At 36.9% G+C, this 23,028-nt stretch overlaps 1 protein-coding gene across 3 annotated transcripts in view; it reads right to left on the reverse strand.

Annotated features, from left to right (window-relative positions):
- The window catches only part of ncam2 (neural cell adhesion molecule 2), a 317,305-nt gene that overhangs the window by 99,075 nt on the left and 195,202 nt on the right, over positions 1-23,028 (reverse strand). For all 3 annotated transcript variants that reach the window (XM_007227883.4, XM_007227882.4, XM_007227884.4), the window contains exon 2: positions 8,803-8,877. In XM_007227883.4, coding sequence (XP_007227945.2) covers positions 8,803-8,877 — 75 coding nt within the window. The remainder of the gene's footprint in view (positions 1-8,802; positions 8,878-23,028) is intronic.

The following is a 23,028-nucleotide window of genomic DNA, read 5'->3' on the forward strand; positions in this document are numbered from 1 at the left end:
TGTGCATGAAGGATAGACTGTACATATTAGGACAGGGATATTTACTCAAAGCTTCCTCATGTCTGTTGTCTTTATGCCCTCAAACTGAAGGTTTGAGGGCATAAAGCCTTGCATTAATTTTTTTTAACTACATTCAAACTATATTGTTACTGTCATGAAAAGGTGTGTAGCTTGGAAATGCTAATTCAATTATATAATAATGTAAGATTTAAAAAGCTTTAAAAGGTGCTACAAATGGTTATTTAACCATTCCATAAGATAACCGTAATATCTGCTCCTTATAATTGCATTTATTTATTTATATTTCAAAACTACAAATGTGTCTTGTATGTTACCCACTTCTGGGGTTTGACACATTTGGGGTTGGAGCAAATATGCAATCAAATCCTCACAGCAATGCTCCAAAACCTAGCAGAAAGTCTTTCTTGAACTATATATCAATACTTACATAGTGTATGATAAGATAATGTACACACAATTGCCAAATATATTTATTCACCCACCCAAATCAATGAATTCAGGTAGAATTCTCAAATTCCATATAAAAATATTGTCATTTAAAGCATTTATTTGCAGAAAAAAGAAATGGCTGAAATAACAAAAAAAGATGCAGAGCTTTCAGATCTGAAATAATGCAAAGAAAGCAAGTTCATATTCATAAAGCTGAAATGTTCATAAATCAATATTTGGTAGAATAACCCTGTTTTTTGATCACAGTTTTTATGCATCTTGGCATCATGTTCTCCTCCACCAGTCTAACACACTGCCTTTGGATAACTTTATGCTGCTTAACTCCTAATGAAAAAAATGTAAGCAGTTCAGCTTGTTTTGATGGCTTGTGATCATCCATCTTGCTCTTGAGTATATTTCATTTTATATTATTACGGTTATAAAGATGTTGTTGCCTCGAGGGTGTATTCTTTCTTCTTTTTTAAGTTCTGAAGAGCTTTGGTTGAATGCAGCTGCATGGGTCTAAAGGCTAAACTCACACTATGTGCACCATGCCACACTGTGCAGTCCTAAAAAAAGAAAAAATCTAAACCATTGATTTTAATGGAGGTACATACACTTGCATTGAATTGATGCCTTGCGTCATTGCCCAAGGACTCCAAGCACTGTACAGTTCCTCAGTGCATCACAGTACAGTACAGCGTATAACGCTGGATGTTTTTGTTTTTATTATTGCATTAATTAAAAATCTTAAGAGCAAAACAATACAGACAATAGAGTCTTCCATGCCGAGATGCTGTGTCTGTCATTGTCTTGGTTCTGACTTAAAGCAGTGTTTGCTACACATAGCACTTTGTATTTAGGCCAGAAATTATTTTGATTATGATGAACACTGTTGCACTACAATGAAAAAAAATGTAGAGTAAATTTTACTTTAAAAAACTTTTGTAACTTTTTGCATTTGCTTTTTTTTAAGTAAATTTAATTTCATGTAAATTTAAGTGACTTTAACTTGGTTTCAAGACTTAAATGTTACATAGAGTAAATAAGTGAAATGTACTTCAGCCAATCCTTTCTTTTAGTAAACTTTACCAAAATTATTTTTTGTTGAATCAATCCTTTCCTTTCGTATACTTTACTTAATTTATTTTTGCTAAATCAATCCTTTCTTTTAGTGAACTTTACTTAGTTGCTGAATACATTACCTAATTACAGTTACTTACAAAACTTAATTTATACAATATTATTATATATAATTTTAGTTAAATCACACATTCAAATATTTACATAATGTCAAAGATTTATTTTGTAAACAGACCCAGTCTCACTGTCTCAAAACATGGATGGCATGTAATACATTCTTTTGAGTATCGATCCCAACAAGTAGCATTGTGACTAACCTACAGATGGCTGCTGGCTCTGGAAACACTGTGGCTTCAGCTCTGCCAGCCCAGAATCTGGCTGTTAGCATCTTGGCTATCCTGCTTCAAACTCTTCAAAAGCTTTAGAACAATATATTGTTTCAACGTTTTGGTAGACGTTGATTTAGATGCGGTACAGCCCATGCTAGGCATCGGCTAGAGAGCTATAGAGTAGTGAAATCACCTTCTTTGTAATGATGGAGAAGCATTAAGTACCACTGGGATAAGGTGGATGATCCAGAACTGATCATGCCACATCTGTACCTGACCTCGCTAATGCTCTGCTGGGCTGAACAGAATCAAATCCCAGCAGTGAAGCTCCTGCATCCAGTGTATATACAGCTTTCTCAGCATACCAGAGTCTATTAGCGGAGCAAGAGGGCCACTAATTCTCTAGCGTCATGCTACGCTTCTTCCAACACATTAACAGTGAGTAACAATAGGGAGCTTCTCCCCATTTACTGCAGTAAAGGCTTCATGCTATATAAAGAAATAGTGAGGATGCTATGAGGACTGAATCGCATTTAGCCATAAGAGGGCTAGCATTAGTAAGGTTTAGGTACTGATATCAGATGATTGGTTCTGAGTCATAAAAACATCTCCGGCTCATTCCAAATTGAATTATTTTATTGGATAATGTTTATTATTATACTCAGTGGTGCTCTATCATTCCAGAGAGTGCAGTTCCACTGCTTCACAGTCCATCGCTGGGGGCTTCATCCCCCCATTCTCTAAATGATGCAGGGCCTTGGGCATTGTGAACTCATGCCTGTGTGTGTAGGGGTGCTCTAGATCCCATTCTGTTAGAAAAGCTTTTTAAATAATAAAGCAGTGGGGTTTATAAAATTTGAGTGTTGTTTTCACTACTCAAGGCCAGGGTCAGCAGTAAATGCAGTTTAAAAGTGCACTGTGCTTCTTTGACCAGTTTATGGCGCACTAGAGCACCAGCATCAGCATCTCAGAATAAAACAAATGTTTTATATCATTCAACCATGCCTTGATCTTTGACTTTACAAGCCTGACTGCTGTGTCTGTCAGAATCATGGTTCCATCCCTATTTAGGTTGTCTTCCAAGGCTTGCTGTTAGCATCACGACTAACCTGCAGATCCAGGCTGTTGTCCCTGGTAGCATCGCAGCTTCAAAGCTGCTGAGCCTGGCTGTTAGCATCATGACTAACCTGCAGATCCAGGCTGTTGTCCCTGGTAGCATCGCAGCTTCAAAGCTGCTGAGCCTGGCTGTTAGCATCATGACTAACCTGCAGATCCAGGCTGTTGTCCCTGGTAGCATTGCAGCTTCAAAGCTGCAGAGCCTGGCTGTTAGCATCATGACTAACCTGCAGATCCAGGCTGTTGTCCCTGGTAGCATCGCAGCTTCAAAGCTGCTGAGCCTGGCTGTTAGCATCATGACTAACCTGCAAATACTGCCTACTCTATTCGATAGCATCATGGCTCCACCCCTACCGACTCTGTTTGTTAGCATCATGGCTAATCTTCTCCAAACTTAAAATCCAGTAGATATCACACTAGAACACCAGAATCGCAGATCAAAACAAATGTTTCATATTGAGCCACATCTCCTTCCTCACAGTTATTCTGTCCAAATGTTTCAAGCCCAGCTGCAATATCAGTCACCAAAGTCCTAACCCTACAAAGACCAACTTTTGCAGCTCTACAACCCTTCCAAGTCTGGCTGCTGTGTCCATTAGCACTGAGGGTCCAACCCTACTGAGCCCTGACTTTAGAATTGTGACTAACATACAGAACCGCAGGTGCCTGATAGCATTGTGGCTCCAATCCTGCTAAGCCTTGCTATTGGCATCATGACTTGCCTGTTCCAAACTTCCAAGCGACAATAAAAAATATTGTCATTTAGAGCATTTATTTGACAAAAAAAGGTCTTTTAGACCTTTTAGACCTCAAATAATGCAAAGTAAACAAGTTCATATTCATAAGTTTTAAGTTTTAAGAGTTCAGAAATCAATATTTGGTGGAATGACCCTGTTTTTTCCTGGCATGTTGGCATGTTCTCCTCCACCAGTCTTACACACTGCTTTTGGATAACTTTATGCTGCTTTACTCCTGGTGCAAAAATTCAAGCAGTTCAGCTTGGTTTGATGGCTTGTGATCATCCATTGTCCTCTTGATTATATTCCAGAGGTTTTCAATTTGGTAAAATCAAAGATTTAAAAAACGTATCATTTTTAATTGGTCTCTTACTTTTTTTTTCTCTATATCTGACATTTATTCTATACAGGGACATATCCGTAACTAATACAATATATTTTCCTTTATAACTAATCTAAGAAAGATGTAGTCTGGAAGTTGCTTTTTCTTGAATCTCTCTTAAAACAAAGCTGCCTGTTCAGCTTTATTCTGCTTCAGGGGTTGACATGCAGGCTTGAAGGGCGTATAGACATCTGCAGCTTCGTAAGTATCCAGTCAGGTGAACTAATAAGCGATCACCTGGAGGGCATCCAGCAGGGGTCAGGATGCCCTGTCCCGTTAAAAGCAGCCTGCTGGGCAGAGCCTGGAGCCATGTGTAAAATATACACATGCACCTCCAGTCATATTTCTGAGTCTGTATTTTAAATAATGATGTGTTAAAAACAACTCACTGCAAGTCAGCTGCAATCTCATTAAGTATTAAGGGTATTTATTTATTTATTTAGCGTAATGGTAAAAACTATGTACCATAATGTTTCCAATTAATAATGCTCTGAAAGGCCCACTTTATGAAAGTGTTAAACAAACCAAAATACTCAGTAAAGCATTAAGGTGCTCTTATCTAGGGTGCTGTTAACTTGCAGAGGCTGGTAACTCTTTCTTATCCTTTCCTGAAGCAGTCCTGATTAAAGCCAGTTTCATCATGTTTTTGATAGATAGATAGATAGATAGATAGATAGATAGATAGATAGATAGATAGATAGATAGATAGATAGATAGATAGATAGATAGATAGATAGATAGATAGATAGCAGCAGGTTACACAATACACAAAGTTAAAAAAAGATAAAATATAAAATATAAAGATACATATAAATACAATCAAATAAGAAATAGAATATACAGTGTAAATGTACAGTCTTTGTGTGTGTGTGTGTAATGGAGATGGAGAATGGAGGTAGTGCAGTTGAACACAATAGACAGTGAACACCAGTTGATGTGCATAATGTGAGGATAACTGATGTCAGCCAAACAGAAAGTGCAAATACAGTTATATAATAATTTAAATTAAATTAAGCAGTGCAAAAGATACGTAAACAGTGCAAATGATACGTAAACAGTAGATGAATTAACTAGTGAATGAACTACTAGTGCAAAATATGGTAGAACTATAAAAAGTGTTCTAGGCATCAGCAAGTCTGAGAGTGTGTCCATAGCTGGGGGTGTGTCCATGGTGTGGCCAGAGTGGCCGGAATGAAAAAGTTTCACAGAGTCTTTAGTTTGCTGTGCTGAGAGGAGTTGAACAGTCTTATGGCCTGAGGAACAAAAGACTTTCGGAGTCTGTCTGTGGAGCAGGACTGGGACAGCAGTCTGCCGCTGAATGAGCTCCTGTGCCTGGTGATGGTGCTGTACAGAGGGTGGTGAACATTGTCCATGATGTTCAGCAGCTTACTGAGGGCTCTCCGTTGAATACTTTTAGAGGCAATATATTCAAGTAGTTAACTCTTGACAAGACGCAGCTGTTAACTGCCAGACCTGAAGCTCTGAGTCTTTACTTCACAGTTGAAACTGAGACTTGGTCCAGTGTTAAGATGAGCTAGAAGGTGTTGGTATGTTAGCCACTCTCAGAAACTTGTCTTTAGTGCTCTCTTATTAGTGTTCTCTTATTTAAAAAAAAAAAAGTCTTCTAATAGTGAAGAAAATCTGTACTCATGATTATCAGGTGTGGGTTATTGTTCGGAGTTGTTCTGAGGCTGGTAACTCTTACTTATCCTTTCCCGGGGCAGTCCTGATGAGAGCCAGTTTCATCATGTTTTTACGAATATTTCCAAATTTCTTGATTTTATTTATTTTTTTAATTTTGACACTGATGCTTTCAAACACATTAAGAGGCAAAAAATTCAAGTAAGTAACTCTTTGTAGATTAATACTAACGCCACCAAATGATAAATAAAAAAAACATATGTTATTATTTAATAAACAAAAACATGTTAAACCAGAATGCGTTTTGTATTTTAGATTTGGTATACAGATAAGAGCCACCTAAATACTTTATAGAGTATTTTGGTTCGTTTAACACTTCCATGAAGTTGCCCTTTCTAAGCATTATCAATTGGAAACATTATAGTACATCATTTTTTACCATTACATTAAATAAGCTACTTAATGGGATTGCAACTGACTTGCAGTGATTCGTTCTCAAGCATTATAGTTTACAAGCTGCGCTTGAAAACAGTGAACAAACATTCTATTGACTAGATATATTATATAAGAACGATAAAAGGATTTATCTTCTAAACGTTAGAGAGTTGAACCTACTCTACTGTGGTGTTTTGCTTGCTTGCTAAGCTCATTTAGCTAAGCCTAGCTAGTCCAAACACACGAAAACCTGTTTAGTTTTTTGTTTCTATGTCTTCAACAGCAGTCACTTGATTCGCTTTCTCAGACAAGAGTTTTTTATAGTCAATACTTGTTTTATTTAGTCAAGAGCATCTGTTTTGAGAAGTTTAATACTCAGTGAATATGTAGTGGAGCTAACGATGCAAAAGCTAGCTTAGCAAATGGGCTACGGAACCAACGCACCCCATAAAACAAACAAAATAAACTTTATAAATAATTTCTATAGCTTTCTGTCCATCCAACAGCAGCTGCTTGACTGTATAGTGTTAAAAGATACAATGACAGCTAAGCTAATGCTAACCAGTCTCTCTTTCCTGTTTTGCAACGGTAAAACATTTGATTTGCAATAGTTAACACAGACTGATAGTTTAACATTAAATTAAATCAAGCCCTCACAGACATTATAGAAGAGCAAAGCCTATTATTACAGCAAAATGTGAGCGAGCTTCTTATTTAGTCTCCCAATTTCAGAAGAAATGTAACTACAAACCTTTGATCTTATAAATAGTGTAAATAGGGGAGCTGATTCATATGCATGAATTAAAAACAAACGTTTGAAATGTACATATATTTTTAATGACTCCCCCACACTCAGCAGATTTTAGCTTCCAAAAAGTGCTTGACCCATGAGGGAACTTCATCCACACTGAAGGAAAAGCATTTTTCAGGGGATTCTTCATGAAACTGCCTGAGAGAATAACATAAATGTGCGAAGATGCAGTTCAGCAGAAGAGGGGCTGATTTAAGAAGAGAATTAAGAAGTTAAAGTAGATTTATTCCATCTATCACTCTTAAGTCTCACAACCATCAAGCTTTATTAGAAACATCAATATTTATAAAGCTTTATCTATTAATACTTGTTTTTATACATTATGAGAGCAATCTGAATTTGCATTGAGGTGTATTATATATATATATATATATATATATATATATATATATATATATACATCCTGTAGTACAGAATATATAACACACTCTGTACCATCATCACTGTTATACTGACAAAGTGTGGGTTAATTGTTTCCATTAATTTTTAGAAGCTTACTTTACTTCCATTACAACTAAGTTGCTAACTAAGGACCACAAAAGCAGTTTACTGCTTACTTTTGTAGGATTTGAGGTCACTGGCCTTTTTCTGTACTGTATTGTTTTTAGAGATGTATAGTAATAAAGTAGAACTACTTCACTACTGTACTTAAGTACTAAAATGTCGTATCTGTACTCTACTGGAGTATTATTTTTCTCACACTTTCACTTTTTTTCTCATACTTTTTGGTTATTTAAGCAATTTTGAAGTTCACTTACTTATGAATACAGAAACAGATAGTGTGGAGAGAAAAAAGAAAAAGGCAGCCATGACGGAGTTCCCTTACAGAAGAATGAAGAAACATCACTTACTAGTGGGTTCTTATAAGTGTAGAAAAACACCAGAAAGGATGAGTTTACCTTTTAGAAGAATAAAGAAACATCATGTACTAGTGAGTTTCACCTAAAACTATTTTTTGATGCTCTTATCTAGAGCGACTTCCAAGGTTATTCCTGTTACAGTGGTGGGCTAACATAGTGTTAGGAGTCTTGCCCAAGGGCTCTAATTGGCGTAGTACAGCATTCAGTCACTCAGAGAGGGAGTTGAACCCCAAGCCCCAAGTTTCTCAATATGGAGTATACAAATTGGACTACTGTACTTAAATACTAAAATGCCATATCTGTACTCTCCTGGGGCATTTTTTTCTCATACTTTCACTTTTGTTCTCATATTTTTACTCGTTTACTCGTTTACTAATACATCGTTTATGTGCTGTATCATTACTCGTTACAATTATAAAAATGTTAGGAATCATTATAAACCCACATTATCACTAAAGCCAGAGTGGGAGATGCTCTGCACTGTCACAGGGTTTGATAAAGCTGCTCCCGTTCTGCCTTTTACTCTGAGAACATTTTACTGCTTCCTGTAAAATACACTAATAACACAGTACTGTAATTTTAATTTTAGTACTTCACTACTAAATTTTATTATAAACCACTTACACAATACTTAAGTACAAAAATGATGAATACTTTAGTACTTCTGTTTAAGTGTGGAGCTTAAATAACTCTTCAACTTCGACTCAAGCCACTTTTTTGATAGATTACGTGTACTTTTACTAAGTCTGGCTAGCTAGTACTTCAGACATGTCTGAGATTATTCACTGGACTTTTTCTAAATTGCTTAAATGATAGTAAACACACGCAATACTGGGGATGTTGTAAAACTTTTGCCCAGAGCTTTGTTTCCTGAATCCAAATCTCCACTGTAGAGTCCTTCCCTGCAGTCATTTCAGCCAACCAAGCGTATTAGACAGCTGCACAGCATGGGACTGACCTGTGCATGTGAAGAACTTGGACTCTCCCACGCTCAGCTCTACCTTCTTCAGAGAGATGGACACCTGGAGGTCACCTGCAGGAGAGAGAGAGAGCGAGAGAGGAAAAAAAAGAGAGAGAGAGATTAGAGAGGAGGTCATGAGAAATTCATCACACACAAAGCACAGACAAAAGAGATTCATGCGTTCCTTCTGGAAAATCACACCAATCCGAGGGTCGCGTGTAAAAAATGTCATTTGGAGCTGGAGGGATGAGAGGGAAGAGGTAAGTACAGTAAGCCCCCTCTCCATCACTTCAATCAGACCAGCCGGCACAGAAGACGCAGGGCCTGATGAAAAAAAAGAAAGAAAAGAAAAGAAAGAAAGACGCAGGAGAAGAAGAAAGAGATGAAGATATGAAGCTTTGATCTCTCTCTCGTTTTTTATATATATATTTTTGTCTTTTTTGTTCCCGGGCTTTTCTTGCATTAGCATTACTCTGACTGAATCTTCACTCTTCTACGCGTCTCTTTGTCCCGTGGATTTAAAGCATTGTTCGGAACTCGGCGGTGGTTGATATCACCATGTTTCTTATCAGAGAGCGGTGTAAAAATAGAGCAGTGGGGGTCCAGTGGTCTTCATTAAAGCGTGTTGGAGTGGGGCCGCTCAGGTTCATTGGCGTGCAGGGGAGCGCGGCAGTCCGCATTTGAAAGAGCTGGGTAATGTATGCATGAGCTGGAGTCCTGAATGCGTGAGCTGCCGTGTGATGGAAAGTCAGGGCTGGGCGCTCAGGGAGCTGAAATAGACAGAAAACTCTTGCAGATCGGGGTCAAATCTCTCTATCCATCAGAAAATGACTTACTAATGCTCTTTTACGATTTACGTGCCCCGGCATGCGAGAGCAAAGGCCCGCACCGGACAAACACACACACTCATATACACACTCATACACACACATACACAGTCGGGCGCGCACAGTGTGCAGCGAGGAAATCACTGGCATTTGGCAAAATGATTAATTGCAGTACAGTCAAGCAATAGCCAGTCATCCGGATGGCGACAAGTCTGGGAGCTGCTGCCCATAGCAACCGATCTATAATTACTCTCAGAGAACGCTCAAAATACTCCCATTCATTCATTACTCCCTCATTACGCACTCTGGTACTGATTTTCACATTTACTAACGTCACTAAGAAAGTACTCGTTGTTTGTTTGTTTGTTTGTTGCGACGGTAGACTGCACATACAGTAGCTGGAATGACTATAGATAACCTACTGTACATATGCACCAAAATGATAAAAAAAACACTTATTAACTCGCCTATTATGTTCATTGGTCAGAACAGAACCAGCAGTGGTGTTCCCATGTCATATTGACCCATCACATGTTTAATTACCCAAAAGTTATCTGAAAAGAAAACAACTTACAAGCAGTGTGAATATTTTATTACCAACTCCATTGCTAATTATTATCAATATAATTAATATTTAGTGCAGTAGTGTTCCTTACCTCTAATAGGTAAGGAACTCTGTTCTCATACAAAGTTCCCCAAAGGTGGAACAAACTACCTTCCACTACCAGAGCAGGAGAATCTCTCACTATCTTTAATAAACTCCTGAAGACTGAGCTCTTCAAAGAGCACTTACTCTCCTAACACCTCTAACTAAGTACCTTATACTACCAGATCAGGAGAATCTCTCCCTATCTTTAATAAACTCCTGAAGACAGAGCTCTTCAAAGAGCACTTACTCTCCTAACACCTCTAACTAACTACCTTCTACTACCAGATCAGGAGAATCTCTCACTATCTTTAATAAACTCCTGAAGACAGAGCTCTTCAAAGAGCTCTTACTCTCCTAACACCTCTAACTCACTAACTACTTCTAACCTCTTTTCCTTCCTCCCCTCCTTCACTCCTCTATCCCATTATTTCCCTTCGACCTCATTTAAGCCCTATCTAAAGATGTTTTACCTTTAACTTCTATTACTCTTGTACTTGACTATTGTAAGTCGCTTTGGACAAAAGCTTCTGCCAAATGTAATGTAATGTAATGGTTTAATTAGGATAATTCACTCGTTTTTCATAAAAAAATACACGTTCAACCTTATTTTTAAATGTTTCCCTACTTTATTACTTTTGAAAGTAAAACATATAAAACAGTAGTTTAATGTAACAATGAAACATAACATTGCAATGTTGTCTAAGTTTAGTTTTCCGCAGGAGGAGATGAATCATTTTCATATTATATGCTGTGTACACTAATTAAGGCAAGCAGAAAAAGTTTTAGAATGAAAAAAAATGTTGACTACTATTTTTTTGATCTTCAAACTTGAACAAGATGGGTCAATTTGACCCTTAACATAACAGGAGGGTTAATACAAGGTTCTTGCATCTGCCCAGTGTCACTTTTCTATCGGCATGGTGAAACCCAAACGGTTCTTTGCTTTTCCAACTCAAAATCACAAGTTCTCAGCCAGAAAAGTCAGTGTTGTTCTGGCCTCACAATCTTAATGTTCTAGAACCAGCAAACCTGTGATGTGAGCGGCCAAAGAGCAGAGCGTTCAAGCGGCACACAAAAAAAAAAGATGTTCAAATCTTCCCCCCCAACTTCTGTTTCTGGTTTGTGGAACACGCTCACATTTACATACGTAGTGAGTGGCTCCTTAAAGCAGTGGAATCACAGGCCAGTTCTTAAAAGGTTCTCAGAATCACATAAACCTACCATATAATACTCCTTATTAAAGCAGAGTCTTAAGGAACACCATGCTGAACTCAGTGCTCCACTACTCACTATCACAGGAGTCTGGATTAAGCTACACTAGACAAGAGCAGCATGTGTTATTAATGGATGTTACAGCAGTTGTTAGCATGTACACAAGTTTCCTCCTGTTGTGCTGTGTCCTGTGGGTGATGCGTACAGGGCTTGGGGCATGAAATGAATGTTGAATGATACTCATAATTCAATAAAAACAACTCTGTAACAGTTTAAAATAAATCTAAGACAGGCATAAATCATTTTAAAAGCCTTTAATCAAACTGCACATTGTAATTCCTTCATTTTAACGCAAACTCATTGTCAAGCAATGTCATGGTTTCAGAAGGAATGTAGAATTCATAATATATATTCATTTATATATATATATATACACATATTATAGACATTTCTGAAAGCAAAAAAGAGCATAGCTTATAATAAACTGGTTTCCCACTTATTATTGTAAGAAAAATAGAAAGTAAGTAGAAACAAAGTAACGAATACGGTCTTAAAATGCTAAAGGTGCTATAAAGGGTTATTTGAGAGATTAAATTATTGAAAAGTACAAAAATAGACACTGTAGAGAGAAAAAAGACATAGCAAGCCATGATGGAGTTCCCTTACAGAATAATATAGAAACATCACCTACTAGTGGGTTCCTATGAGTGTAGAAAAACACCAAAAATAATGAGTTTACCTTTTAGAAGAATAAAGGAACATCATGTACTAGTGGTTTCCAACTAAAACTATTTTTTTAAGGTATTTTTTTGATGCTCTTATCTAGAGTGACCTACAAGGTTATCCCTGTTACAGTGGTGGGCTAACATAGTGTTAGGAGTCTTGCCCAAGGACTCTAATTGGTGTAGCACAGCATTCAGTCACCCAGAGAGGGAATTGAACCCCAAGCCCCAAGTTTCTCAATACGGAGTATACAAATTGGACTCCCATACTTGGCAAGATTGGACTTGGTAATGTAGGTTTGGTTCGCGAGTGCATACTCCCCAGGACGGGAGGAAGCAGGGATTTTATTTTGTACTTGGAACAGCTGCGTGCTTAATTACTTAATTAATGTCACTCTTTCAGAGCATGAAAAGAAAATAAACCATATATCTGAAGTCTAAACCCCTACATTGTGGTAAATAAGACATTTCCCGAGTCCAGAATACAAGAATACAAGTACAGACAAGAACGCAGATTGAGGAACGGCCCCAGTCTCCCACATGATGGGGTAGCTCACTGGAAGGTAGTGGTGTTATCCACTGCGCCACACAACCACAATTTTTATTTCCATAAAGCACCATTTGCGACGTACATGAAACTTAAAAGAACCCTTTACACCTGGAACTCATAAAGCTTCTTAGACTGCAGTTTAAATGATGATAAACAACAAACTATGACCAATTTTAGTAAACATAACTTGTATATTAGTATATTAGATCAAAAAATGAGGCAAAACTCTACACACACACTCTGCCGTCTTCAGCGCCAAGCAGCACTGAAGGGACCATAGTACAAATAACAAATATTAAAACATAAAAAAAATAGATTTTTTTTTTTTTTTTTTATGAAATACACAAAAAATGTGAAACTAACCCTGTGATATTCTGGGTTTAATAAATGTGAAATAAATTAGAAATTAATTTAATCTATTTCAGCATAGTAAAGTGTTTTTTTTTTTTTGTTAGCCCTGTATAAATGTTTGTTCAAATATTTGTTCAAAAGCAAAAGCCTCTTAAACGGCATCCACAGGCGACTGACATTTAACCCACACAGGCCTTGTGATTTTAGTTTTTTTTTTTTTTCACAGTGTAACCAAGACAACAAGACACACTTGTCTGCAGGTTTTGAAGTGAAAGCATAAAAGATGCTTGGATGTTTGATTTCTGGAGTTTGTACACTAGGACACATATTGTTTTTTTGTTGTTGTTTTTTTTTAAAGGATATGATTTCTATTTCTTTTATATTTTGTATTTCTGAGAGCAGAAAGGCATGCACTTGATTTTCTCTCTTTCTCTCTCTCTCTCTCTTTCACTGGCCCAGGATCAGTCTATATCTCTCCTAAATCTCTTGGTCTGAGCTGTGATTCTGGGTTATGGTTTATCTCTGACAACTTCCCTGTGAATCAGGAGTGGAACTAAATATAATTAAACCAATTAATTATTCAGCATTCACACGGGACCCCGGCTTTCTGATAAAGCCTGCCTGTCTGTCAGCCAAATAATCTAATTAAACAGATAGAGATCAACAGTCGCTGCAGCCAAAATGAGCTTTTACCACTCTGAAGTCTAAATGTTTAAAAAAAAAAAAAACACGGCCTGTATCAGATAACAGTGGCTATCAGATCAGTTTCAGAGAGAACGACAGGAGAATGTCACACGGATTCAGTAGGAGCAGACACTCAGATTAATACCAAGCAAGTCATGCAGGGACAATATAGTGTTAAAGAAAGGACAGCAATGATGCAATAAGTATTAACCGCTTAATAACTCTATGAATGTGTTTCCATCTAGATAATGCTTTCTAATGAATTTTTCGCCTGATGGTGGCCCGACTGACCAGCGAACCACTACAATATAATGTGGCGACTGTTGCATTGAACGTCTAGAAACTGTGAGTAAATGCAGCCTGTGTGTGTGTGTAGGTTATGTAGGTTATCTATGGTTATGCAGTCACTATGAATGCATAGGGACTGCATAGGTGCAGGTAGGAGGGGCAGTGGGGCTTCCTATCCCATGGTGCACCGCTGGCCCACTTTATGAGGTAGGCCACAGGTTATAATGTTAATTACAGTTTGGAAATGGATAAGAATGTTGATTGATTTGGATAAGAATGCTGACTGTTGTTGCCAGGTGTTGCAGTTCCATTCCATTTCAGGTATTTACAGTATACGAATTGTTTAGCTAACCTACTGTAATCTGGATAAGTAGCTGTATTTTAGTCACCTCTCTGAGGTTTCCACAATGTATTATAATCAAAAAGCTAAAAAAAAATGAGATGCCTAAAAAAAGAACCATATTACCTCTTGCACAACACAATTATTTACGCTGTAAAAAATAAAGTACTTGCCTGGTAACAAGCAAATTAACCAGTTTTATTCAACACAAATATAAAATTGTATATATACTTTGATAAAATACCCTTAGTTTAATAAATGATCCCCCAGTTTAACAGTATGTTGACTCAAAATTTTTCCTCAGTCTGACAATGTTACTTTAATACATTTTTCCTCAGTTTAAAAATGTTACCATATTAAGTTTCCTCTCAGTTTAACAATCAGTAATTTTAATTTATTCTTTAAATTCATCATCTAATGTCTTTCTGGTTATCAATCTCTGTTTTATCAGTTTTATTTTCTTTTGTTTTTGTGTTAATTGACTTGTTAAGTGCTTATGTCCTTAAACTCTGTTTCATTTTTTTTTTCATCCAGGAGTATCACAGTTATACTAACTTACACTGAAAGTTAAGAAAGTAAAAAGTGGTGATAAGCATGACCCATGAAATCTTATAGAACAGATAGAACTTGCTCTGTTAGCAAACTTTTTGCAATGCACATATAGTAGTTTTCACTTTATTCACTTTATAGTTTGATTTTACATGCACAATATATAATCCGAAGCTATGAAACCCAGCAGTATAAGTCCAATTTGCACTTTTGACAATAAGCTGCATTGTGCTTTGCTTTTCATTCATTTTAAAGAATGTATTCATTTTAAAGTCATTCACCCCGCTCAATACAGCTGCATTGGTTTTATTCTGATTTTAATTAATTTTCTCAGACACTGGTGGCATTTTCTCTGAAGCTGGAGTTCAAATATCACAAAAGGAGCTCTGGAATGTTTTAGATTGGGTTTTAATCTGTTCAGTTTATACATATATTATTGACTTTTGCTCTGTGTTCAACAACAGATTTTTAATACCATTTTTTACACTATAAGGCACATTTTAAATCCTTTAATTTTCCCAAAAATCGACAGTGTCCTTCATAATTCGGTGCTCCTTATGTATGAATTTAACCAATCAGGTTGTAAAGAGCAGTAAAGCCACTCTGCTGAAGTACAGAGTTATACAGGAGTTTCAGTGAAGTTTCCCCAGCACCAAGGCTGAAGCAGTATTAGCATTAGCTGCTAGTATTTTGCGCAGTGCTAGCTCTCTCACCGTTAATTCAGGTGAGTATTTTGGACTGTCATCTGCGTGTTTATCGCATTAAAACAAGCTACGTGGAACAAACCACTAGCTAGGGTTCCTCGGTGTAGCAGTGTCGTTTGGCGTTTACTAGCGCTGCTAAGCACTGCTAACTGTGGCTAGCGCTGCTGCTACTTGTCCTAAAATATTGGAAATCTAGTTAAGCTTACTGTAAATACACTGTGTGAAACCCTTGTTTTCTACTTAAAATGCACCTTATAATCCACTGCACTGTAAAAATAAATGAGTTGTCTGGTAACAAGCAAATTTTTATTTTAATTTACTTTCATTCAACACAAATCTATACAGTAAATACATTGAATGAATACATAATAAAACATATTCACAGTATATTGTTTAGTTTTTTTTTTATCCAAATACCATATTACATAAAATAAAACCAGATAAAAAAATATACCCTCAAAGGTACAATATTGGTCTTTACAGGGTCAGATATGTTCCCTCTGAAGTCACTCCAAACAGCAGGAAGTACAGTTTTGTACCATTTAACCTACCAAAATGTACATTCAGTATTCTGTATCACTGTACTATATATATATATATATATATATATATATATATATATATATATATATATATATATATATATATATATATATAGTACAGATAGTATGCAGATAGATAAAAAAAGTCAAGGACAAAACCTTATATGGGGTAAATTATCACATAATATCAAAGACATTTTTTAAATAGACCTTGCTTTTGCTCATAGTCTCATAGCAACATAATCGGCAGGATGTGTCACTTATCTAATTGACATTTCTTTAGATTGCCCTTGAAGACTTTTCTTTGAACAAAAAAAAAAAAAAAAAACGCTTTTCCTATTATAAACAGAACTTCTGCCATCAAAAGTGGTTTTGATCACAAGTTGCATGAGTTACATGAATAAGTCACAGAAATCATACAATATTCTAATATCCATATAAAAAATATGGTAAGTATTTAATATAGTTCTACAGCTAAAGTACAGCCTCCACACAGTGAGGGTTAGTTTTAAAAGTGTCACTAAGTCACTAAGTGTCTCTAAGGCTTCCTTAATGGTTGAATAAATCTAGGCCTGACATGATCTAATGATTATAAGAACAAACAAACATCTCATACATATCTGGACAGAACTGCTGGACAGTAGAGACTCCAACAACAGCAGTATAAACTATTTAAAAGATTTTGTCCATCTAGTGTATGTTTAGAGACGTAAAGGCAAGACATTCATACCCAAGATTATTCTAGCTACTGGTAAGCACGGTGGAGGTAGCATCATGCTCGAGGGTGGCTGGAAGAAGTAGATGGAGTAATGAATAGGGATGACTTCCTCAGCATTCTTTAGAATAATTTTAAGCCGTCAGCTAGATGATTGTTGAAACTTGGACACAACTAGGTGTTGCAACAGGACAATGACCCTGTTTTTTTTTTTTTGCACCAGGAGTAAAGGCATAAAGCAAAAGCAAAAGCAGTGTGTAAGACTGCTGGAGGAGAACATGCCAAGATGAAAGCATGAAAACTGTGATTAAAAACCAGGGTTATTACACCAAATATGGATTTCTGAACTCTTAAAATTTTATGAATATGAACTTTTTTTTTGCATTATTTGAGTTTTTTTTTTTGTTGTTGTTGTGATTTCAGCTATTTTCTGTAAATAAATGCTCTAAATGACAATATTTTTATTTGTAATTTGGGAGAAATGTTGTCTGTAGCTTATAGAATAGAAGAACAATGTTCGTTTTACTCAAACATACACACACACACATGTATTATCTACTCTACTATATTGAGCACAGTGATTTTTTTTCTTCTCATATAAATTTTAAAACAAGCGCCTGCTATAATTGGGCCTGTTTATGGAGTATAATTTCCTGAGGCGGAATTGTTCAAAAATGGTAAGTGCCTGAAACAACCCTTATGTTTTGATGCGGAGCAGAGATGTGTAAATTGCTTATTATGACACAAATATGATAAGTAACGCTCAACTGTAAAAATAAAAAACAAATACTGATCATAAAAATGTATGAAGTTGGCCCCGTGCTTGTCTGCGTAGTGCATTGAATTTACATGCGTCAATTGGATTTTTGTCTCTAAACGTATGTCTCCTGGTGAACACTGGAGGGATGAGGTAACACGTTTTATTCATGAGTATCTGATTGGCACATTTCAAACATGTAAATTAAAAGCACACTTTTATCCAGCGTAAATACATGATGCACTATATGCGTGCCTACACAAACACCTTCATAAATATGCACACACACATACACATATATATACACATACATATACACCGGCACCTGTATGCAATGTGAGGTGTATAGGGATTTTGGCAGGCCACAGGCCACGCACCTGTAAGTGAGTAAATCTCTTTCCTGGCTCAGTCGGAGGCCGAGCTGGCTGTGTGAGCGGCTGGAGCCAGGCAGGCTTCTCTCTCCCCAGAGATAGGGCTGCATTCGACCACACTGCTAAATTAAGTGCTACCGACAGCATCTCCAAGCCCTGTCTCTCACTCCTATCCCCTCTCCCACCTGCCCTTCTCTCTGTGCCCATGCATTACTTTCACCTGGAACGTCAGTCAGGGCCAACTGCTGCTGAGAGATCTCTTTCTGTGACTCTTAAAGGAGCTGCTCCAGCAGTCTTCCCCACTAAAGTATACTTACAGTCCACTCTATTAGAAACGCTTACTCTGTACTGACACTCACTGGACACTCTGTGAGCTTCTTATAGTTTGTGAGTCAACTATATAAACGTACAAGTAGAAAGGATCAGTTTTTATAACCAAATGTGGGGTAGAATTTAACATGGACTGGCAACCTGGGTGAACAGGTTTCAAAAATAAATCAACAAAACCCTTTCAGACCTGAATTATCTCCAGTGCTAAAAATAAAATGTAAAAATGCTGATGTATGTCTGTAATGCACAAAAAAGTAGACTCAAAAATTCTTTAATACTTTAAATGTAAATAGCAAAAAAATTCAATCAACTAAAATAGTGAATAATCTGTGCTGCACAGAAAGCAGACTCTAACATGTATTCTACTATAAAATATATATATATATATATATATATATATATATATATCCAACTATTAAAATATTATTATATTGTTTTTAAATCCTGAGTGTAATAATAAAATAATAAAAATAGTCAACACATGTTGCTGCAATCCAATGTGTGTTTTTTTTTGGTGGTTGCTGCCAATGCGGGTAGTTTTAAAGGATGTAACTACAGAAAACTACTGAATTGAGTGCTTTGTCCAAATGTGGAGTAGTAGAGTAGAAGTGGGTGTGTTAAAACAGTTCTAGAAGTGGATGGATCTGGTGCAACTTCACTGCACAACTGCACAAAGTGACCGGCAATAAATTCAGTGATCAAAAATAGAACAAAAAAACAGCAGCACTTGTTGACTGGAGAAATTCTGATTTATTCGAGATACAAAAAACAAAATAACTAAAGCGTTTCAGCACTCAGGCCTTCATCTGGGTTAAATTGGCTGATTATGTGACCTTCAGTACTTGGAGAGCTCTCATTGGTTGCTTTGTAATCATGTGTGTTTTTAAAATTGGCATGATGGACCTGATGAAGGCCTGAGTTCCAAAATACAACAGTTATTTTTTGTATTAAATATATCATTAATAAATGCGAAATTGTCCAGTTATTTTCCAAGTGCTGCTGGGTTAAAACAGGGTTAAAACAGGGAATTCACTAAAATGTGTAGTGTTTGAGAAACACTAAGGGACTGGTGGTCCTTCAGGACTGATTTTGTAAGCACTTTTTAAGACTAAATTAATTATGATTAAATAGTGCATTCTATGTAGGACAAAATGTCATAAAAAAACAAGCTAATATGAAATATGATACTGAATAACTGTAGTATAACTAATGTGGAGCGAGATGCCAATGCCTCCATAAAAAATAAAAACACAAAACACTTAATCAATCAAATGCAGTCTGTAAGACTGCTGTAAGATTAGTAACCCAGAATATTACACTATTGTAAATATGAAAGAATGAAAAGAAGTGTCTACCTACTTTTCAAGACTCATATCATGTGTTTTTTTTTTTGTTAAGCCATTACACAAGACAATGTCAGTCTTGCACTGGAAAATCTTGGTCCTGAGAATATTCTAAAGAAAAAAAAAACACTCATGAATTGAGGCAGGAGAATTGACCACAAAGTTCCTCTCCTAAAGGAACTAGCTTTGGGGCTGGGGGTTAAGATTTCATTATGCTGAAATTGAATCGGCCTCTCTGTTGGGTCTGCGAGAATTTATTATCGTGGCGGAATTGACTTGACACGAGCTGACCTGCCTGAATAAAGCAGATATGAATGAACTGAATCCCGCTCTCCTGGCAGACAAAGACGGGCCGGCGCACCGCGCGGAGCAGGCTGAAGATGGGGCCGCGGAAACTGTTCTTATCTGCTTCAACTCAGCGACTTGCAGCCTGAATGCATCCAGCCAACTCATCCTACAGCGAGGGAAGCTCTGAATGCAGCAGAGAATGCCTCACTCTGAGTCCGGCACAAAATGAGAAAACTGACCACCCGGCCCAACGGCCAAAAACGCTTAAACGAGTGCAAAAGCTTATTCAGTCTGAGTTAGAACTCCGCAGGTTTTTTTCTGCTGCAGCGAAATCCATTTCATTCCATTTTATTCATTGTATTGATGGTATAGAAAAAGCAAACAAATTGTTTCACCTACAGGGGTTGAACAATGAAGCGTAAACACCTGTCATTTTAGTGTGGGAGGTTTCAAGGCTAAATTGGAGCAGCCTGGTGTCCAATCTTCATTAATTGCACATTATTGCACCAGTAAGAGCAGAGTGTGAAGGTTCAATTAGCAGGGTAAGAGCACAGTTCTGCTCAAAATATTGCAATACACACAACATTATGGGAGACATACCAGAGTTCAAAAGAGGACAAATTGTTGGTGCACGTCTTGCTGGAGCATCTGTGACCAAGACAGCAAGTCTTTGTGATGCATCAAGAGCCACGGTATCCAGGGCAATGTCAGCATACCACCAAGAAGGACCAACCACATCCAACAGGATTAACTGTGGACGCTGTAAGAGGAAGCTGTCTGAAAGGGATGTTTGGGTGTTAACCCGGATTGTATCCAAAAAACATAAAACCACAGCTGATCAAATCACGGCAGAATTCAATGTGCACCTCAACTATCCTGTTTCCACCAGAACTGTCTAAATTATTTCATTTCAGTTTCATTGTCCAAACCCTGTATGTAGTAAACAGATTTCCAGAGAAAACCCTATATATATATATATATATATATATATATATATATATATATATCTTCATACTTGCATTAGATTCTGATTCAAATGAGATTACACGTGAAATATGGGCCATGCCGGAACTGGTAATTGTTTTCCGTCCCTGCTGTCAGAGTCCTGCTGTTTTAATTAATCGTGAAGACGTCACGATCTATTCCGCGAGCTGAAAACCACCCGTAACTGACAGAATGAATAAAAGGAAACGAGTAAATAAGAAATCCATTTCTGTACCTGTCTTATTGTCTCGTTCTCACAGGTGTCCCCGCGCCCACGAGAAGAGTAAGACAAATAAGACACGAAGAAGCCGCAATTTAGCTCCGCAATTTACTCACTTTATCTGCTGTTCAAGATTCTGTTGTCTGAAGACGCCTTTCATTGTCTGATCACCTACGTGGAAATACAAAGGCAAAAGTGTTCAAGCTCTGCTGCTTCATTCTTCAGTACTGGTAGAAATGTACGTATAATGCTTAGTGGTGTAGCGTAGTGGGTAACCCTGCTGTGCTCCATGAAGCAAACAAAGATTTGGTTCCCCACCTGGAAAACACACCAACCGTATTGCACACCATTGCAATAACAAATCCACGGGCAACAATAAATTATCTGAGATCTATAAGCATTTTTCCAAACATACTTCAGATTGCCTCTGTCAGAATGTATTTAATAACTATGTAGTAACATAGTTACAATATTTAGTACTAGTAGAAATATACAGCTCTGGAAAAAATAAGAGGCCACTTAAAAATTATGAGTTTTAAACCCTTAGAATATGTTTGAGAGCATCAGTTGTAAAGTTGTGAAGAGGTAGAGTAGTAGACCAAGAAAAAGTAATTGTCAGTAAGTGAAGTAAAGAAGAAGGTTTATTTTGGGATACATTTTGAAGCTTAAGCAAACTGCACATATTTGACAAATCAAATCTGACTCTGCTTATATGCTTTTTTAATTGTTTTAAGAAAGGTCAGGTTGTTATTTTTTTCTGCCTTATCTCTTTCAGTGGAACTTGTTTTCAGACTCTCAGGTGGATTTGATCTACACTGTTAAAAAAAAAAACATCTTGTTCAAAAAATCTTAACTAAATGTTTTTAACTGACTAAACTTAAAATGTAATTTTGCTCAATCAACCTGATAAAAATAATGTTTTAAACTTAGTCTTGTTAAGTACATTTTCAGTGTGTAGTAGAAAGTCCATCTAGCTTGATTAGATGCATTTTCACTAGTGATCTCAGAGTTATAGCCATACTGTTTTGTCAGACGCTACCAGGGGTTACCCTGCCTTATACAGTCTTGGTTTAGTGCAAATCTAGCATTCAAGGAGATTTTATTGTCATTCGCATCACATGTGGTACATGAGGTGGAACAAAATTGTGATCTCACGATCTAGTTTACACCAAAGAGCTGTTGTTAAAATAGATAATATAGATAAAAATAGATAACAAAATAAAAGAATACAATAAGAGGAGAATAGAACAAAATAGATAAAGATAAATACACAAAAAAAATGCATGATAATGTGAATTAAAGCAGTACAAGATAAAGTGTCTCAGTGCAGTTTAAGGTGACAGTGTTTGTAAACAGTAATTTTCCTTGTAAAGTGTCAGTGCAGTTTGTTGTTTAGGTGGAGTTTGAGAGTCTTACAGCTTCTGGGATGAAGCTGTTCCTAAATCTTGTTAGTTTTTTACTTGATGCTCCGCAGCCCAAATCTAACAAACTAACGTACCTAATCCACCAAATCAAAGAGGTCTGTAATTTTTTTTGTAGTGTGTTAGATCTCAAAGAGCTGAGCATGGGATGGGCAGCTCTGGATCAAATGCTTCACCTTCTTCTACTGTGGGCAGAGCATCTGAGGCTGGGTGAACTCAGACTGAACATGGCTGGCTGCTGGCTGGCACTGTGAATCGGTTTTCAGTGATGTTTATGTAAAGGTAGTGGAGGCTTAACTCTCCTCTGCTCTCCTTCCTGGTTTCTATCAGTATGCCGGCAAAGTAACTCATCATCTGGAAGGAGCTTCCCCAAACA

Source organism: Astyanax mexicanus, chromosome 11, assembly GCF_023375975.1.
Source record: "Astyanax mexicanus isolate ESR-SI-001 chromosome 11, AstMex3_surface, whole genome shotgun sequence".
In the NCBI taxonomy this organism is placed as follows: Eukaryota; Metazoa; Chordata; class Actinopteri; order Characiformes; family Acestrorhamphidae; genus Astyanax; species Astyanax mexicanus.